At 44.5% G+C, this 17957-nt stretch overlaps 2 protein-coding genes across 2 annotated transcripts; both read left to right on the forward strand.

Annotated features, from left to right (window-relative positions):
- The first annotated feature begins 1615 nt into the window (after positions 1–1615).
- LOC144129962 (uncharacterized) lies at positions 1616–5944 on the forward strand. Its single transcript, XM_077664016.1, has 4 exons — positions 1616–1676; positions 2149–2361; positions 3960–4275; positions 5637–5944. The coding sequence occupies exons 1-4, from the start codon at positions 1620–1622 to the stop codon at positions 5942–5944; spliced, it is 894 nt and encodes a 297-aa protein (XP_077520142.1). The 5' UTR covers positions 1616–1619.
- A 4354-nt stretch (positions 5945–10298) lies between these two features.
- Positions 10299–14520, forward strand: LOC144127502 (uncharacterized). The gene is made up of 4 exons (XM_077660494.1): positions 10299–10401; positions 10502–10528; positions 12008–12088; positions 13509–14520. Exons 1-4 carry the CDS (start codon positions 10299–10301, stop codon positions 13592–13594), a joined length of 297 nt encoding a protein of 98 aa, XP_077516620.1. The 3' UTR covers positions 13595–14520.
- Positions 14521–17957: the final 3437 nt, after the last annotated feature.

Genomic DNA, 17957 nt, shown 5'->3' on the forward strand with positions numbered 1-17957 from the left:
CTTATATGCATATAAATCAGGGTTAGATATTAGAGATACATTACGAATATATAGCTCTAATGCCTAGTTGATCGAAAGTAAGTAATCGATGGGGGAGTTCAGGTCTTTTGACAGTTTATAGAACGCATTAGGCGAAAGAGGTAAAAAAAATAAGCGTATATGCTTCTTTTTTATTCTCACTCTATCACCCATCTGCAGGATTGATGCCCTAAAAACGGAATTAAGCATTTACTTCTCTCTATTTCTGGTCTACGCATTTCCGTGTTCTTGTTACGTGAGAAAACCCAATTTGTCTCCACCACTCAACGACGATTATGTATTCTGGCCTTAATCGCACTCTGTCGTACCACACCGTTGCCGAAAGTTTTCTCGAAAATGAGGCTCGATAATTGCGAGAAGGAAATAGTTTTTCTTATTGAAACGCGAAGCTTTTGAGAACATGTTTTTTCTTCCTGCAGTGTACTGCGCAGCAGCCTTCATAGCTCGCGGTGCTTCAGCTTGTCAAAGCTTGGATGAAGGGACATCGATCAGACCGAAAAATTTTATTTTTGCATTCCCTTAGGAAAAACGCATTATCCGCTGCTTCCTGTGATAAAAACTGATGGAAGATAGACCGAACTTAACCCGCCTGCAATGCGCAGCTGAAATAATAAAAACACGATGTTAATTGGTGTATAATGGGATGACAGAATGAAGCGTGATTTGTGCGATGTCTTATGCTGCCCCTTGCCCTCTTTATTTCCTCGATAAGTGATCATGGCGCGTTATGAGAGAATAGCACATGAAGAATGAATCATTAGGGAGCAGCATTCACATATGCGGATTCCCAAAATTACACATGGAACGTGCAGTGCTTATGACGCCACAGCAGCGCATGGCTCGTGCCACGTTTGCCGCGACGTTATGGACGTGTGCCTCTTCTAGAAAGCGTGTGCAGAGTTGGTCTGCGATTACTTCTTGGACCGCTTCACGAATTATCGGAGATTCCCAAAATTACACGTGCAGTGCTTATGACGCCACAGCAGCGCATGGCTCGATCGTACCACGTCTGCCGCGACGTTATGGTCGTGTGCCTCTTCTAGAAAGCGTGTGCAGAGTTGGTCTGCGATTACTTTTTGGACCGCTTCACGAATTATCGGCGATTAGTTCGAGAGTGCAGTCCTGGCTGCTAGTCTTTTATTATTTTATTCATTCTTAGGTGACCTTTCGGTAAATTTGAATAAAAAGGTAGCGCAAAAAGGAGGCCCACTGAAAAAAGACAGCACAAACACCAACGCTTTTCACAGAAGGTTGATAAAAGAGGGCGAATAGACGTAAGACGCCGGAGGAGAGGATACACAAAAGGATTGGCCCACTGTACACGTTCGAGTTTGTGGTGCCTTCCTTCAGTATTCGTCCTTTTTGCGCTACCTTTTTATTAAAAGTATGTGTCACCAACTAGCCCAGCAGCAAGCTTCATTCTACCATATTTCCTGTGTCTACTTCGTGCGCAAATAACTGCCGTCGGTCTTGTGCATTTTCAGAGAAAGATGCCCGCTTCAACGTTATTCATGGAATGTACAGAATAACGCCGTCGGCTTGCAGAGATCGCAATGCCTGCTTTTCTTTCCAGCCTCAGCATGGCATCTCAAGAGGGTGGCCAAGTAGACAAGCTCAACGAAGAGCCTGATCTGGAGGTATAGAAGTCTCCTATACTTTTTATTTACACATGAATACCAGAGAGTGTTGACGTCAAAGATATCAGCTTCTTCAACGTCGACACATGACGTCGGTGTTCATATTTGCTTTTCTCCGCAGAAATCTCAGTACTGTCTAGTCTATTTCATTCACCGTCTGCTTATGTGTCTATCTTCCTCCGTCCTTATATTGTTGTGCTTGCTAGGGTGTGGCCAGTAGCGCGTAGCCAGTATGAATGTCACGGTTGCTTTACAAAGACGCAGCGTAGTAATGTTACTGCAGATATTTCGGGTAAAACGTCCTCATCTCTGGATTGGTCCCGCGTCCACGCTGCTTTCCTTCCCAGCTGCCAGCATTCCTTGCCCATCGCTCGCATCACCATTCGGAGCACCGTTTTGAAATAATTATTATTCACTACATCCACGTGGAAAGCCCCAGATCAATCTGATCTCTGCGAGTGATCTTCTTCAGGGAGCTGCACCGAAGTCTGACGGCCAGGCAACCGCTTCCTACGCCCCGGCTGGATCCGGCACCGATACTCACGGGCCAGAAAACCCAGGCGCCCCAGGCGCCGCCTGCGACGAAGAAGCAAAAGCCGCCGCCCGTGGGAGTCCGTCCGTCAAGAAAGCGTCGGACGAGCCACGGAGTGGCGAAAGCCTGCCCGACAAGACGCATGCGCACGAGGTGAACACTCCCTTGGCACGCATGCAAATGAAGCATAAAACTGTGAGCGGTCGCTAGCTCGTGCGGCAGCTACAGCAGTTCAGAGGCTTTTCTGCCTCTTCGTTCAGCTTTCTTTTTTTCTCTCTCTAAGGGAGACAAACACATGGTTGCGTAAGTAACTCAGTTATATTCGATTTTCTGCAGTTATCCTCCTGCGGTGACATTCAGATGAATAATTTTGGAGAAAAGCTTCTATTGCTCAAAGCGAGACTGTCATGTGCAGTATTGCACTTTCAGCGTTCTTTGGCGACGCGTGCACAACATTCTCGCACGAAAATTTTGAAAATCCCTCAAAATTCTTCTTGAAGAACATTGTAAGATACTCTTATGGAAGTATTGAAGGTAATGGTTTATTCTTCCGAAATGTAGAAAAATCATTCTTTTGTATTGTTTCCATCGCTTGTATCAACCAGTTAAGTCTGCCATAGAAAACCAATAGGGAACGCTTTGGATGATAGCAAAAACGTTATCAGAAAAAAAAATGCGAGACTGCCGTCGGGTGATTTGCGGATGTATCGATGGTTACAGTGAAATTTTACATTATATGAAAAAATTGCGTTCCTAAACTGTTTTTCGCTCAAAAATGCTTCTGTCCGGAATTGCTGGGTATGCCTGACGACAAAAAATAGGGCCCATTCGACTCCACTGCAGCGATCGAGTTAAGAAGGAGCGTATAGATTTAGCACCTGGCATCGCCTTATTTCGCTTCGTCTCCGCCGTACATTAGTCGTGAACTGTGTACCCAGTGAAGCTAGGGGTGCAGCTGCGCTAGTTGGTTTATCATCACAAATTAAACAATACGACACACGTGTGGGGTGTGCAAAAGGAAGAATGCCGTACGCATCATAGACTGAGAGCAAGGCCTTGTTTACGACATTCTGAAGTCCTATACGGCTAAAGTATAGAAGAAAAAGAAAATCTGTGCATCAACGCGCACCTCGCAGAGCGTGCGATTTCGCTGAAATTAATTTAACTGAAAACTAAATTAACGGAAATTAACCTATTAAAAAGACAATGCGCTGTCGCGAAACACACACTCTAGGAATCACGAGGTGCTTTTAACTGGAATAATAAGCACGTCCATAATCTCTCTCGCAGGAAAAATAAAAAGTGCCTTAGAGAACGATGACCTATATCCTTCGGTTTGATGCATACAGGGGTGGGGCCATTATTCTTTTTCTTTTCGCCTTGTCAATATAATTGAAGCTTCTTTGCTTTGGGGCGCCAATAAAGATCATCACTTGTAAGCCATTACTGATTTAACTTGCTCCGTCCTATGTCGCTGTCGTTGTCGGAGTTCCTTGGCAGAGCCTTCAAGAACGCCCATGAATGCTATCGGATTTAACGTATCTATATATGAAAAAAGACTTCCAGACACTTTGCCCCTCCTGAGGGTGAAGGAACTGAGAATAGTTACTCAGTAATAGCTGCACTCAGCGACGGCCACTAATAGTGATTCAGCTACCGAGGCTTTAGACCCTTTAGAGCCTACTATCGCGCAAAATGTATTCTGCATGTGCGCGGCAGCTAAGCTTCATCACTCGACTTCCGCTCTGCAGAAGACCCCGGTCTCAAAACACGCGCCATCCAAGCGGAGGTCGTCGGCGGCCTCTGCGGGCAAACACGCCTCCAAGATCTCCGTCTCGTCCAAAGCAGGCGCCGCCAGGGGGCCATCCGCTCCTTCGGCGCACGGGCCGCCTTCCCCTCCGACGCTGTGCGCAGAAACTACGAAAAGCGAAGGCGCCGTCAGCTACGGGGAGCGTTCGCGCTCACAGCGTTACTCCCACGCTGCCACCCAGGATCAGATGACGCCCGAGCTGTTCATAGCCTCGCCGGAAACCGCGCCGCAGGCTGGTGGCGCCTCCGACCGGCAAGGTGAGGTGTTATCATCATCATCAGCCACACAACGCCCACTGCAGGCCAAAGGCCTCTCCCATGTCTCTCCAATTAACCCTGCCCTTATTAGCTGCGGCCCCCGTATGCCCGCAAGCTTCTTAATCTCATCCGCCTACATAACCTTCTGCCGCCCTCTGCTACGCTTGTCTTCTCCTGGAATCAACTCCGCTACCCTTAAGAACCAGCGGTTCTCTTGCCTTCACATCACATGCCCTGCCCAAGCCCATTTCTTCATCTTGGTTTCGACTAAGATGTCATAAAACCCGCGTCTGTTCCCTCACCCACTGTCCCCTCTTGCGGTCTCTTAACGTTACACCTATCATTTTTTTTTTTCCATGGCTCACTGCGTTGTCCTTAACTTAACTTGAACTCTTTTCGATAGCCTCCACGTTTCTACCCCGTAGGTGAGTACCGGTAAGATTGAAAATGAAAGCTGTAAACCTACTAGGTTTCATTTAGCCTGAAACCAATGTATCGGTTGGAGCAATTCTGCATTCTGAGGCCAGTGCCCTGCCTGATCCCGGCCCTAGCCCTTGGCTTCAAGCCTGAGCCTGACCCGGGCCCGCTACGTTATCACTCTACTGAGCATGGCCCGGCCTGCGAAGATCGACGTGCGGCCCGGCCCGACCCGGCCCGGGTTCGTTCTCGCAGTAGCTCAAGAAGTGAATTGCTCATTGAGTGCACGTCGTCGCTTGCTTCGCAAGTAAAGAAGCGATCGGCAAGGGCGCTCTAATCACAATAACACTTTAAAAAATTGGTTTGGCTATAATAAAAAGACGAGAAGATAAGATGAGTTCTCCCGCTGAGCGTTTTCAGCAGTGATCATGTCTGCGAATAGCCCCGAATTTCTGAGAGCGGAACATAAAGGGTTGCACACACACAAGCAATAAACTTCGCGTTCCCTCGAGATTTTTATTAGCTGATTTTTTACAGCCCACGATGTCTAAATATTAAAATAACCTCGCACACGTAGCAATGAAAGTTCTCGTTTCTCGCTGGCCACGTTTTTATGGCGGCGAAAAGGAATAAAAACGCCCCTGATTTTTTTTTGCGTAGTATGTATTTGAAGACCGCAATGGTCTTAAATCAATATTCTTTTCTCTACATGCATTTTTTTTGGCAGTGCAGAGATTCTTTTTATGGAACGCAAAGCCAGACACTCACGAGGCTCAGCGATCCTAGAACAGGCGGCTGCCCTTGAAGCAATCGAATGAAGGCTATTCTCCAGCGGTTCTTATGAGTCTTCAAATGTGAAATCGTGAGCGGTAACGCGAAGCCGAGCTGATGCGAAGCGCATTTTTGTTCTACTGCCTGACTTTTAACGAAGGCAACTTTCGCAGATCTGGAGCGAGGGCAGCCTACAGCAGCGTCATCCAGCAGCAGCGGTCAGGAACTGGCTCATGGCGGCGAGTCCGGAGAAGCGCTGGACAAGGGCCAGGGTAAAGAAGGCGTCGAGGCTGTGGCCGTGGAAGAGAAGGAGAAAGTGGAAGAGAAGGAGGGCGAAGAGGAAAAGAAAGCGGAAGAAAAAAAGCCCGCGGAAAAGAAGCCCCGCAAGAGATCCGCGCGAGGTTTCAAGATGCCCGACGGGACATACGTGGGACTCAAGGAGAAGAACCGCTACCTGAGGCAAGTGGTCGTGCCTTTATAATAAGCGCTTGTTTTTGTTTCGTTGTGTTTAACCATTTTTACTCTGCACTTAAAAACTCCTTTAGCCCTTGAAAGGGAAGACTGCGCTGTGTCTTCGCTTCCCTTTTGAACTCGCAGAGTGGGCCCCTTTTCCAAGCACTTGTCACAGATTTTAGTTTCGACTCTGTCATTAAAAAAAAAACTTTCTAAGTCGCTTTGTAACTTGCCATATAGTAAGCGGCATGCTTACAGCTAGTCTTGAATGCGGGTGAAACCAAGTGTGCAGATTGTGGGCACCGCCACAATAAGCATAAAAATGCAGAGTTCCCAAGTACGACGGGACATGCGGCTTCTGGGAGACATTTTCAGCCCTTTACGCGCGATCACAAAAAATTACCAGGGAACTTAGGTGTGCTTACGGGGAGAGACGTTAAAGCGTGGGACTTTCTAGAACGCGGGTTTTTGCACGACGCCAGTATCCGATCTATATATTTTTATTTGTATTTACTTTTATTCTCTGTTTTACTTGTGTTTATTGTTATTTTAATTTTTTATATTTAGGTATTTTTTACTCTATTTATTTTACATTTCGCAACCATTTGCTATGTAGACGTCCTTAGCTGATTTGAAAACCAGGTGCCATGCCGAGTGCCGTGGCTATTGTGTTGTCGAAGTGTAATTTATTAAGTAATTGCAATTCTTTAAGCCATTGCTTACCGCAGGAACATCTCGTCTCGCACTAGATAACACAATCAAACTTTTGCCTATTTATCTCCGCACAACGACGTAATCGTGCGGAGAAAGTTTTGCTGACTCGAAACACGGGACATAAACACCGGGCTGCTGCAACGTCGCAGTGTAATTTTCGCGTTTAATTCATTACATAATTAAACCACATCGACCAAATTTTTCCCACACCGAGGTCTAATCAAGCGCTATCTACCACAACCAAACTTCTGCACATTTATTTTCCCAGAATGACATAATCGTGCGGAGAAAGCTTTGCTGACACTAAACTCGGGACATAGCCATCTAATGCTTTCGCATTAATATTTTGCTCTATAATATCTGCGCGACTGCTGCAGGCAGCGGGTGTGGAATATTGCACACCTGTCGTGACGCCAACTGTTGTAAGTACGAGGACAGGTAATCGCCAGCTAGGGAACCCTGACGTTGCCTCATATAAATATCGCATACTAGGTTGCCCCAGAGTGCGTTGTGTAAGAACCTCATTGCCAGTGAACATGTGCATCGTCCAACTACACTGCTAATTATATGTGCAGTTAAATAGCCCAAACATATATTTGATGATGTATGAGAACTGAGCATCAAAATTACATTGCAGTTAAGAGAAAATTACTTCAGAAACTCTCCTTCACAAAACACCTTTTGTCTGCGCTTGGAAGTGGGGTCTTTGGCAGGAATGCGGTTGCCTTAGGATCGACAATTCAATTGAAACACATGAATGTTAAAATAACTCAAATTTTTCTGCATCTGGTGTATTTAACTTTAACTTTGCAGAGAGTTCATGTATACAGCAAGGCGAGAAGGGAAGATTTCGCCGCACGGTTAACAGTCCTCGCTGGCGTTTGCATTGGAGAGAACAAAACCTCAGAGTCCCATTTTTTGTACCTTTAAAACCAGTTGGCTGCTGAAATTAAAATCTGCTCAGTGGTGCTATAGTGGCGATAAACTCCTGTGTTTGCACAAGCCACAGCCGTGAAAACCAACCATTGTAGCTGCGTCAGTGATATCATATACGCGTATACTATTCAGCATCGCGAATTATGCGCATCAGAAGTAACCTGTGTTGTACGTCATCAAAAAGCCGCAGTTCGCCCTAGGTGGCTGCCGTGAAAGGCTATAGCTGTCACTCACAGTTCATTGATGGGAGTGGAGATTATAGAAGTGCTCCTGATTAGTGTTGAGGGTGAATTTTTTTTACGTTTAGAGATTTTTGTTTACAAACTGTGGGAGATTCGTCGGTACGGTACGTGCAGGTGAATTGAGCAAGACGAATGTTATGTACCTGGGTAGGTTCAATAGGCGATTAATGAGCTAAAATTAACTAATCAACTTTTTCATTTTAGGGGGCAAGTTCATATCCCAAAATTAAACGCCGTCAGCAACGAAGGAGAACCCTGTTGTTTAAATTTTCTTAGTCAGCAATGTGGTTCAAAATATCTAACATCAAAAATACGGATTTAAAAGCTCGTGGAATTGTTTTTTTTTTCTCCACGTTAATAAAATGTCGTCGCTATAGCATTTATGACGCATCCTATACAGAAGCCCTTTGTGTATTTGATGATGTAGATAAAGTTAACTCGATTTCGGTTACATTACCAAGCCCAGCGACGCCTCTTTATAGATATTCAATGCTGGAAAGCCGATTCAACGAGCTATCAAATGCTTATATTAAGTTAGGTATTTCAAACCAGATTGCAGACTAAGAAAATTTAAAATCCCAAAAATTTAAAAACCTCTGATGTTGACGGCCTTCAATATAGCGATATAATCCAGACTCCTTGAACCAGAAATCAAAAGTTCAGTCATTATTTCAGTTAATTATTCGCCTTTTTCCTGCGCTCTGTGAGGTACACGTCCACCTTACTGTACAATCCACCTGCACGGACTGCATAGAAGTATCTCTCGCTGTTTTTAAAATAAAAATCTCTAAACGTAAAAGAAAAAAAAACGGTATTGGCGTTGTGCACCCCTTAGGCGCCTCACCGTCAGCGCGGCGTTCAGCGTCACCAGTGGCCTTTTTTGCATACCGAGTCGGACGACTTCCCATAGGAATGCACGTAAACAATGCTTATCAATGCAGTTTTACGATTTTCCAGTGCCCCTATGCATTTGTTCCTTCGTGAATAAAAGTCGAGTGCACCCTATAACACATTGTGAAAGTATTTCATTTCGAAATGATGTGTATTTATGACAGCGCGATACGTGCGAGTGGGGGCCGCCCGCTGCAGTGCGTGCCGGTCGGGACTGCGATTCATAGAAGCACATTTAAAAAAAGAATTTCCAAAGCTTATTCTTGTTTTACAGCGTACTCATCGAGGGAGCCGTTAGTTTGCAGGTGGCGTGTGGTTTGAAAAAAGACTCTGACAAAATATACAACGTCATTTCAAAGCTGCATTTACAAAACGTCACGTTAAAAATATGTGTTGTGAAGCCTAACATGCACTCAACTGTGGTTCTATCAGTTGGTGTTTCTCCGAATCATAAAAGCTCCTCGTAGACTAAGACATGAAGCCAAGTGCGCTAAGTTCTCTCCCTAAAACAGAGTTTGAAATTAGACAGCCTGGGCAGCTCTGCATGAAGCGCGCTTCTCAAATTGCGTGATGACCGAAAGACAGCAAACTGCGCCCCGTAGCAGACGACGCCGCAGACGGTAGGTCCGGCCGCCTCCGAAGTCCGAGACCCCCCTAAGTTTGTAAACGCCGCGGGGTTCCGGCTGATCAATGGCCAGAGAAGTTTCTTTCAAAAGGGAAACTCGACTTAACGCATTCATTTTTTTTTAATTTGCCGCGTCCACGATTTGAGGAAACTTGGGACTACAGACGGGAGTGACGTAGCGGCGCCTTAGCCACGGGCCGATGACAAACTATGCCCGGCAACGAAAAAAAAACTAAAGTATTATTCTGACTTGTGAACGCACGCCTTCCCTTAAAGGGGCTCTGAACGGGGCTCTAATCAATTTGCGGCATGCGTGGAATATTGAAGCACGCCGCTTCACGAATAGTGTCCAGCAAGGATTTTTAAATGTGCTTTGTAGAAGCTAAGTTATCTGTAGTTAAAGCTTGAATTTCAGCGTCTTCGCGCCTTTCCCTCTCCTCTCGTCGCTTTTTGCACGCTGGAAGGTAGGCGCTCCTTCGCCGACCCCCCTCTGGGAGCTGAGCTTCCCGACCCCCCGGAGCTAAGCGGCTTATTTGCCGCGGCCACGGTAGCTGCCTGACCTCTGCAAGAATCTAACCAATGCCGACCTATCACCTTGTCTACGCAGATGCGGGGGACGGAGGAGGGTGCGAGCATGAAAAAGTCGCTGGGAAGGGCTCGCCAACTTTGACGCGAGATTGTGGGTTGTCTGCTGCGTGTAGAAGAGTATTATTTGGCTCTGGTTTTCATGGAAACACAGTTCAGTGATTGAGTTAATGTGCTCTCCTCGGAAGGCGTCTCAGAGCCCCTTTAAACTGGTTCGAAAAATAGCCGTGAATAAGCTGCTTCCCCAGGCCGCCACTCCGTCTTCGTTTGCTAATGTATAACTGCGAATAGGCAGAAAGGCATGAACAGAGATCGTCGTATAGCTGGAGAATGACACGTGTCGATGCCAGCGTTGCTGACGCCAGCCGATCAACCGCCTCTGCAGGGCCATGCATAAAGAGCACCTGAAGTGCGACTACGTGCCGTTCTGCATACTGGGGGTGCTCGCTGTTATTGTCATCACGCTCGTCTACTTGTACGCCTACAGACCGGGTACGTGTAAGCGATACAGGAATACGCGTGCTGTGCGCAAATCTGTCTACGGTAACAAGAGATGTTTTTTTTTCTGCTTTCGTCTTTCTTTTTTCCGCAGACATATTCAACCGTTTTATTGAAGCAAGTAAGCACCTATTACATTTTGGCTTTGACAATAGTTTTCGGCATAAAATGTAAATAAATACTTTCAGCATAGCGCGTGCCGGTACCCCTACCACGAACTACCCTGTGCCACTGCGCGCGCGGCAGGCATGCACGCTGTTGGCGGTAATGTGCCGCCATCTGGCGTCCTCAGGGCGATTTACGCATGCGCACTACCTATAGCGGTACGCGCTACGCTGAAAATATAATTTCTATAATATGCTCTGGGGAATCTTTAAATCTCTATTTTAGCCAATTCTGAAACCAGTAGATCTCAATCTGTTTTAGATTATATGTTTTGTCTTCAGTTTCCATTTTGATATAAAGAGAAGCCGGAGAGCGATGCACATCATTAGCAGCTATTTTTATTGCCCATCTCGGAAAGCCTGAAACGCGCAGATTAATTGTGATTTAACCTTTGCGCGCCTACTCAAGACAATGGGTGACGAGACGCGTCATTATGAAAAGCTCTGGATCAACTTCGACCAACAGGGCTTATGTAACACGCTCTAATATATCCTGCACGAGGCGTTTAATTTGCAATCCTATTCCACCGAAATTCATCGAGCCGCTTAGAGGGGTTGAACTAAAGGCCTGGAGGTTAATAATTGGAGGGGAAAAGTGTTTTGATAGAGCGTGCAATCCTCCTACGTCCGCTACTGAAAGTGCGCTGCAGGCGTGCCATTCCCGTCGCAATTATAATCTGACGATTAGCCCAATTGTTGCGCAAGCTTGCGATGGCTATGACTCGCCGTCGTTAATTAAGCTCCCGAGTAGGGCGCAATATAGAATGTAGAGGACACTGACAAACACTGGCCTCGAGAGATTGCCCCATCGAAGCGCACCGTTGGTAATATCTTCCGTCGACACCGGCTACTCGTAGGAAAGAAAAAAAGCCATAATCCTCCAGTGATGAATTTGCCTAATTCCCGACATCTATATTTAGGCGCTTTACTAATGTTAAACCCGGTACTTGGGTAGTAACAATGAGCGCATAACTGCAAACGTAATCAGGCATTGAAGGCGTTCAAGTGGTCCTCTCAAAGTCTACTGGGCTTGAATTATAGCACATTGCTGTATGCGAGTGATTAGGCTACGCACGTCGCATTGACTTACCAATGCTTCCAACATTTCTGAAGACAATGTGAGATAAAAATCGGTTTGCGAAAGCGGTTATGTTCTTTGTAGTAATAGAGTGGCAAACGGTCGCAGGTACATTGGGATACTTTTGATCTGTCAGTTCATCGCAGCGTTTCCTCTCCAATACCTTGACATATTTGGCCCGACAAGAATGCAGAATAGACGTGTGTAAAGGTCGCAAGGTCTTGCAGCCTTTGTAAACGCTCACATGCATCGATGCATGTGAACGAGATTACTCTTCAAAGCATAACGTGTGCCTGGACATCGCCTGAAGTGCTATAATTAGACACACAGTGGTAATTGTTTTTGCATATTGCCGCAGTTAGAAACCTCTTGGGACTTAACAAGAGAGAGGAAGAAAAAGAAGAGGCGGGTTCATTAGGTGACGTCCTTCAAAACTCGAGTGAGTACATAGAAGTTTTTGATTGTATGGGCACAAAAAATGGATAAAGGGATATGTTTAGCGCTGTTATTATTAAAATAATGGCAATTAGAATTAACCTTAGCGCCTTACCGCATTAAACTTAGCATTAGCCTTAAGTTATGAATAAAAATATTTTTAAAAAATATGAAGAACTCGTTGCTTCTTAGTTAATTTTTTCTTTAGATACGGGGCTTCTCACAAATCATAACAAAAGGCACGGCGGGTAACACATGCTGATGTTTACACATTTGTCTTTTTTGCCTTTGAAACAATACGCAGCATTTATGGTTCACCAGATATTTACTGAAAAAACTTTGAAAAATGGATATCCTGTTACCCATCGTGAATGAAAGGCGCAGCACATTGGTAGCTTATCATACCTTGTAACATGTCCGTCATTGGATAACAGCATATTTTGCATTGGTTTCAGTCACATACGTGGATTAAGCTACTTGTTTAATACGCGGCATAGTGAACCTTTAATGAACGTTTCCTGTGGACTTGCACTTATCCCTCTATCGAGAGCTGAATAACATGTTATCAGCACGTGCCACCTGGAATAGCATTTATGTGGGGCGCATTGTGTGCTAACACTTGTTGCTGGTTCTGCTTGCTACACATTCATCAGTTCCTTTAAATTAAAGCATTGTCTGTGATTTTGAGACAAATTAATAAGAAAATCAAAACATAATGAATGTCAACGGCTAATGTCCGGCTAGCGGTTAACTCCAACGCTAACTAGGCTAACTCCAAGTGAGCACGCCCTAAGAGCATAAAAAGAATAATGACTACAGGTGTTTTAAGATTCGAAAGTGGTATAATTGGGCTCGGAACTGAAAGTTCATATTAGGTGTCACAAAAACTTTGATGGAGCGAAAGGTGATTCAAGCACATGCACAGCGCCTCCAAAACTAAAATTATTTACTATGCGCATGCAACGCCATGCCTGATGTTATTCCACGATATGCTGGGTGGCCCGCAACTTTTTACTCTAGGTGTTACTGCGAAAACATTTACGCCCGCCTAAATGTTTCGCGCCGTACCCACTTTAGAATTCCGTATTAAGGGAGCTCCAAGCATCAAACATAAGGCTGGGCAGTTCTCGACATCTCAACGTTTACCAAGGCGTTTATGAGACGACAAATCCCGAGGAAGCTGGCGACCTAAAATGAATGCAGCCTCCTTCTTTGGCTGCCCATTTTACCTCCTTCAGAATGAACTGCATTATTCCACTCCTGCAAATACTAAAGGAAAAATAAATTATAGTACTATACACCTGTTACCCAATAAGTATTTTTTTTTGCGCGTGGTAAGAGAAATCCGTAAGATGAAGCCGTGTTTCTGAAAGCCTCTGTGTGGCGTGCATACTTGTAAATATCCCTGCTTTGACTGCGTGCAGGTTCACCGCAAGACGGTACTGCGAGACAGGGAAGAACTGTGAAGGCTACTGTCTGGGCCGCCACGAACACCAGCAATGCAGATTGATGGAAAAGCAGAGCTCATTAGGGCGCTGCGCACATAATACTATTGGTTTTAAATAACTCACAATAATAATATAGTATATTTAACGGTTGATTATTACTGTTAAGTCATTGATAGCCTATTACATCGTGCCCGCCCATATAGCAGTCCGGTCAACACTAAACATCTGTTTAAGCCTTGTGCTCTTCGAGACGAATGGCATATTTCAAAAATTTGGACAGGGTATCAACCGAATACTTCACAAAACGGTGTAGGAGTCAAACTGTGACAGGCCGGCATCAGCTGTTGCTTCCGTTAGTCCGGATGGGTACCTAACTAGTTTCAGTGCAAATATTTGAACGTCAAGTTTAGAAGCCAAGATGGCTTTATCTAATGTATCATTCGATAGACTCTTCAGTGTGTTGCTTCACTTACAACTATTTTATTAAGTGAGTTAACATACTGCATATATGATAAATATGGTAATGACGGCGAAATTATTCCTATTGTTCGCGTTTTTTTCATAAAGCTTATAAATAAACTTAATTCCATATTACGCGATGGCACCATCCTTGGCTACTTGTCTATTCGTTATCATTTTGTACAAGTTAATGAGCAGGTCTCATCAACAGAACACGCCACCTGCGGGGTACTCCAAGTTAGCGTTTTGCATCGAATTTTCTGTTCACTCAAATATCCATAAGAATATCAGGGTCTTCGCAGACGACTGCATTCTTTATTGTTAAATTTATTCACCTGAAGATCATGCCGCCTTAATCAGCGCGTTGATCATGGCATCAAAGTGGCGCATGGATTTACAGATAATACTAAATGTATATTCCTTTTTTTGTCAGTGACAAAGGTCATATTTTTGATAGTCATAACCAACTCTACTAAGCCCAACCAGCGAATATAAATCCCTTGGGAGTCGCATGTAAATCGTGTCACAGCAGCGTACACCAAGGTTACTTTTACTTAGAAGACTATTACTAGCAGCGCAACCGGAGGAGGTAATTTATTATCTAACAATATCTGTATACGATCAATAGAATACGCAAATGTATTACGATTTCCATCGAATAAAAAACTTTACAATGAAATGTCACAAAATGAATTAAAAAATCCGGTATCCTGTGCCCGGAAAACCAAGTAGTAGAGTACTTCACCACCTTGTGCATCACGATTCGAATATAGTATAATCTCATCACCGTAGCAGATGCAAGAGCCACAAATCATAAACGCATGACAGTAAACGAAATTTCTTACAATTGCGACTGTTTCTTTCTGGTTGCAGTGAGAATCGAACAGCTTGGAGTAATTAATTTCGCACAGTTCTTCATTTAACAAATTTATTAAACTTGAAATAAGAATTTTGAGTACGCAAGTTTATACCAGCATACGACAATATTGGGTTTGAAACAGTACTTGATCGTTCTATATTAAGCATATACCTCCGTTTTTTTACTGAGTTGTTCATTGTAATTTTTTCTATGTGCTTCGCTACAATTTCCACCCATTTGCGTCGTTCTTAGTGCAAGTTTTTTCTTCGCAGAAGAATGTCACGCAAATTGTAAGTTCTTTCTTCTGTTTGCGTGGAAATACAACTTATTTTCATTTAGAATGACTGTTTGCTTCGTCAAAATTTCTTTAATATCTTGTGATTATTACTCTGTGTATGTACCCTCGCTGCAAATACACCCCCAGGCTGCTGTACAAATGCAAAAATAAGCATTTAAAATGTTGCACTTCAGTGTTCAGTAGTGCTATGAATCCCCAAGCTTGTTACATATACCCGTCTATGCATTCCCCCGCAAAGATTTAGTTTCAATACACGTTATGCTTGATTTCATATTCTTCGTAAGCCTTTGCCAACGTAGCAGGCTGTAGCTCGAAAGCGTGCGCTTATGTCATCTTTATGAGCACGTGGCAGTAAATGCTAAGTGCTTGAGCGTCATTCACGCTCAGCTACCGAAATACAGCCATGCGCAACCCGTGGATTTCAAGGACGATAGAATCTGCAACGAAACATCGCCTTGTTAAATGTTGTCGGGCACTGAAACGGATTAAGCCGAATTTGGCGCCGCGTTCGACGACGAGCCTGTTGTCTGGACTTCTGGCCCGCTGGCCAAGAATCCATGGGGAATAATGCCAATCGGAGCATGGACGAATACCAGCCGTGTTGACAAACCAGGCGTGGTGAGGGGAAGCGCCGGCGATAGCGCGTTATTTGTCGCCAGGAATGTGATAGTGTGACAGGCTGGCACCGTGTTTACATTACACACCTAGATCACGAATTTGCAAAAAAAAGAAATAAAGGTGACCTGAGGATAAATTACAGACCATGGCTTCCCTCCGCCTCTTTCCGTACGTCATTATTTAACAGAGGCGCTAATGTACTCAGAAAAAGCGAAAGAAAAAGAAGTGGTATCTCAAAAAAATCCACTAGTGGATTTACCACTATATGCCACAAAAAAAGAAAAGAAGGGCGTGAGCGAAACCAATTCTTGTTTACCGACAAACGTAGGTTGTTCGTAGTGCTAGCAAAAGGTTGTTCGTAGTGCTAGCAGTGCCAGAGTTTTGCTAGATTCAGCTGTTGCCTCTCAGGTACGACTTGCGCTATTGAAAAAAATACCAAACAACAAGAAATACTGTGAGCCAAAAGCCGACTGATTTTCTTTATCCTATGGCAAGGCTCCCACTACGTTCGTTTCTACAACGAAAGAGGATGCCCGCCAACATTGCTAGGTCGCGCGGGATCCTCCCTGGGGCGGGTCGCTTGCCGGCAGCAAAGAAAGCCTGGCTGTCGTCGACAGACGCAATTTTCGCGCATGCCAGCCGCATAGAAGAAGCCTCTTTGCTTCCGGCCGACCGCAGATGTACGCAGAAAACGCGTCTGCAATATCGGACGTCTAGCATGAAAAGAATGTGAGTCAGGATCCCTGCCGGGTTGTGGGACGATAGCTAAGAGCGAAAATGAATACAGAATAGTAAACCTTCTCATCGTCTTCATCTTGACCCCGTTAATCAACGTTCCCCAGCAGCAGCTGCCGGTCATCGGCTGTAGGGATGGGTTAAATTAACCGGTATTGTGTTCTGGTTATTCGACCACTCGCCCTATACTTCTTACGAGGCATGCACGCAGGGACACTGACGATTTGCTAAGAATAAATGATCGTCGGAAGGCCTAAAGCAGTATTATAACAAAACATGCAGTGACACTAGGTTACGCTGTGGGAAGCAGAAAGCACCAAGGCGCAACAATACTCTGAGAGGAGTGAGAGCCCGACACCCTGAATATTAGCACCCCGAACTCGGTCTTTTTGTACATAAGGTGAGTGGCAGTGACTCGGAGTTAAAACGCTAATATATAAACTAGATTTCCACACATGTTATCTCTACTCTGGTTTGCCTTTTCTGCTTGTTACTCTATAAATGGCGGTTTTCATCGCGTAAAGAAAATTTATTCAACAAATGGCCATTTACTATCTGTGTGAAATTCGGTCAAGCTACCAAACCGCGTTGTTCTCTTCTATATCACATTCGTGCGTCACCAAAACGTGAAGATTTTTCTGATACGCAAGCAGGCTGACACACAAGCGGAAAGTAAATATAAAACAACAATAAATTGAAAACTGAAACTGTGTTTAGATCAACATATGACGTCACAAATGACCAGCATATGGCGTCGCCTAGAGCCCACGTTAAATGGCTATATTGGCGATTGCAAAAGATAACTGTCATCCCTCTTTGTCTCATATTGCCAGAAACAAGCTCGATTTTGTTTTGTTGAACGAACGGAAAGAAAATATCGCAAACTCAAGGTTGCCCGTATAAATCGCCTGGATTGAGGCTACGAATTAAGAAATTTTAAGGTGAATTTGCGCTCAAACATGTCCCCCGGCTCTGAAATTTATTGCGCATAATTATAAGAAAAGAAGAGCCTAGGTTAAATGTTTGAGTAAAAGGCAGTGACATCCGAGAAACAGGGACACCAGATAAAAGAAGTCTGGTAATTATGATGACAATGGTGATGATGATGTGGATCTTTTCTTTATTACATGCGCTCAGAAAGTGCACCACTGCCTACACGGCTTCAAAACAATTAACATCCAGATAAGGGAACAGCCAAATCTTGGAGGGTCAAGTACAGCCATTGCAAGCGCATATCTTTTCACAGTCAGAGAATTAGAAAATGTAATAGAGTTTTAGCATGCCTTTTTTTAATTTTTTAGGTCTTGAACTGATCTGCATGCCGTATTTGAGCACAGACTTCCTCCAGTGGCCATCGTAATCGTCATCATCATCGTAATGCGCCACCCGACTTGAAGTTCACTGCCACGCACACTCGAATCTGAAAAAAAATCAGCCACCTTCGACGTTTCTGTAG

This window comes from Amblyomma americanum, chromosome 4 (genome assembly GCF_052857255.1).
Source record: "Amblyomma americanum isolate KBUSLIRL-KWMA chromosome 4, ASM5285725v1, whole genome shotgun sequence".
Classification (NCBI taxonomy): Eukaryota; Metazoa; Arthropoda; class Arachnida; order Ixodida; family Ixodidae; genus Amblyomma; species Amblyomma americanum.

Coding starts and splice junctions, on each gene's coding strand:
- LOC144129962 (XM_077664016.1), top strand. CDS start 1,620: ATGGCATCTCAAGAGGGTGGCCAAGTAGACAAGCTCAACGAAGAGCCT. Junction 2,362..3,959: donor ACAAGACGCATGCGCACGAG/GTGAACACTCCC, acceptor TCCGCTCTGCAG/AAGACCCCGGTCTCAAAACA. Junction 4,276..5,636: donor TGGCGCCTCCGACCGGCAAG/GTGAGGTGTTAT, acceptor CAACTTTCGCAG/ATCTGGAGCGAGGGCAGCCT.
- LOC144127502 (XM_077660494.1), top strand. CDS start 10,299: ATGCATAAAGAGCACCTGAAGTGCGACTACGTGCCGTTCTGCATACTG. Junction 10,402..10,501: donor CTTGTACGCCTACAGACCGG/GTACGTGTAAGC, acceptor TTTTTTCCGCAG/ACATATTCAACCGTTTTATT. Junction 10,529..12,007: donor CAACCGTTTTATTGAAGCAA/GTAAGCACCTAT, acceptor ATATTGCCGCAG/TTAGAAACCTCTTGGGACTT.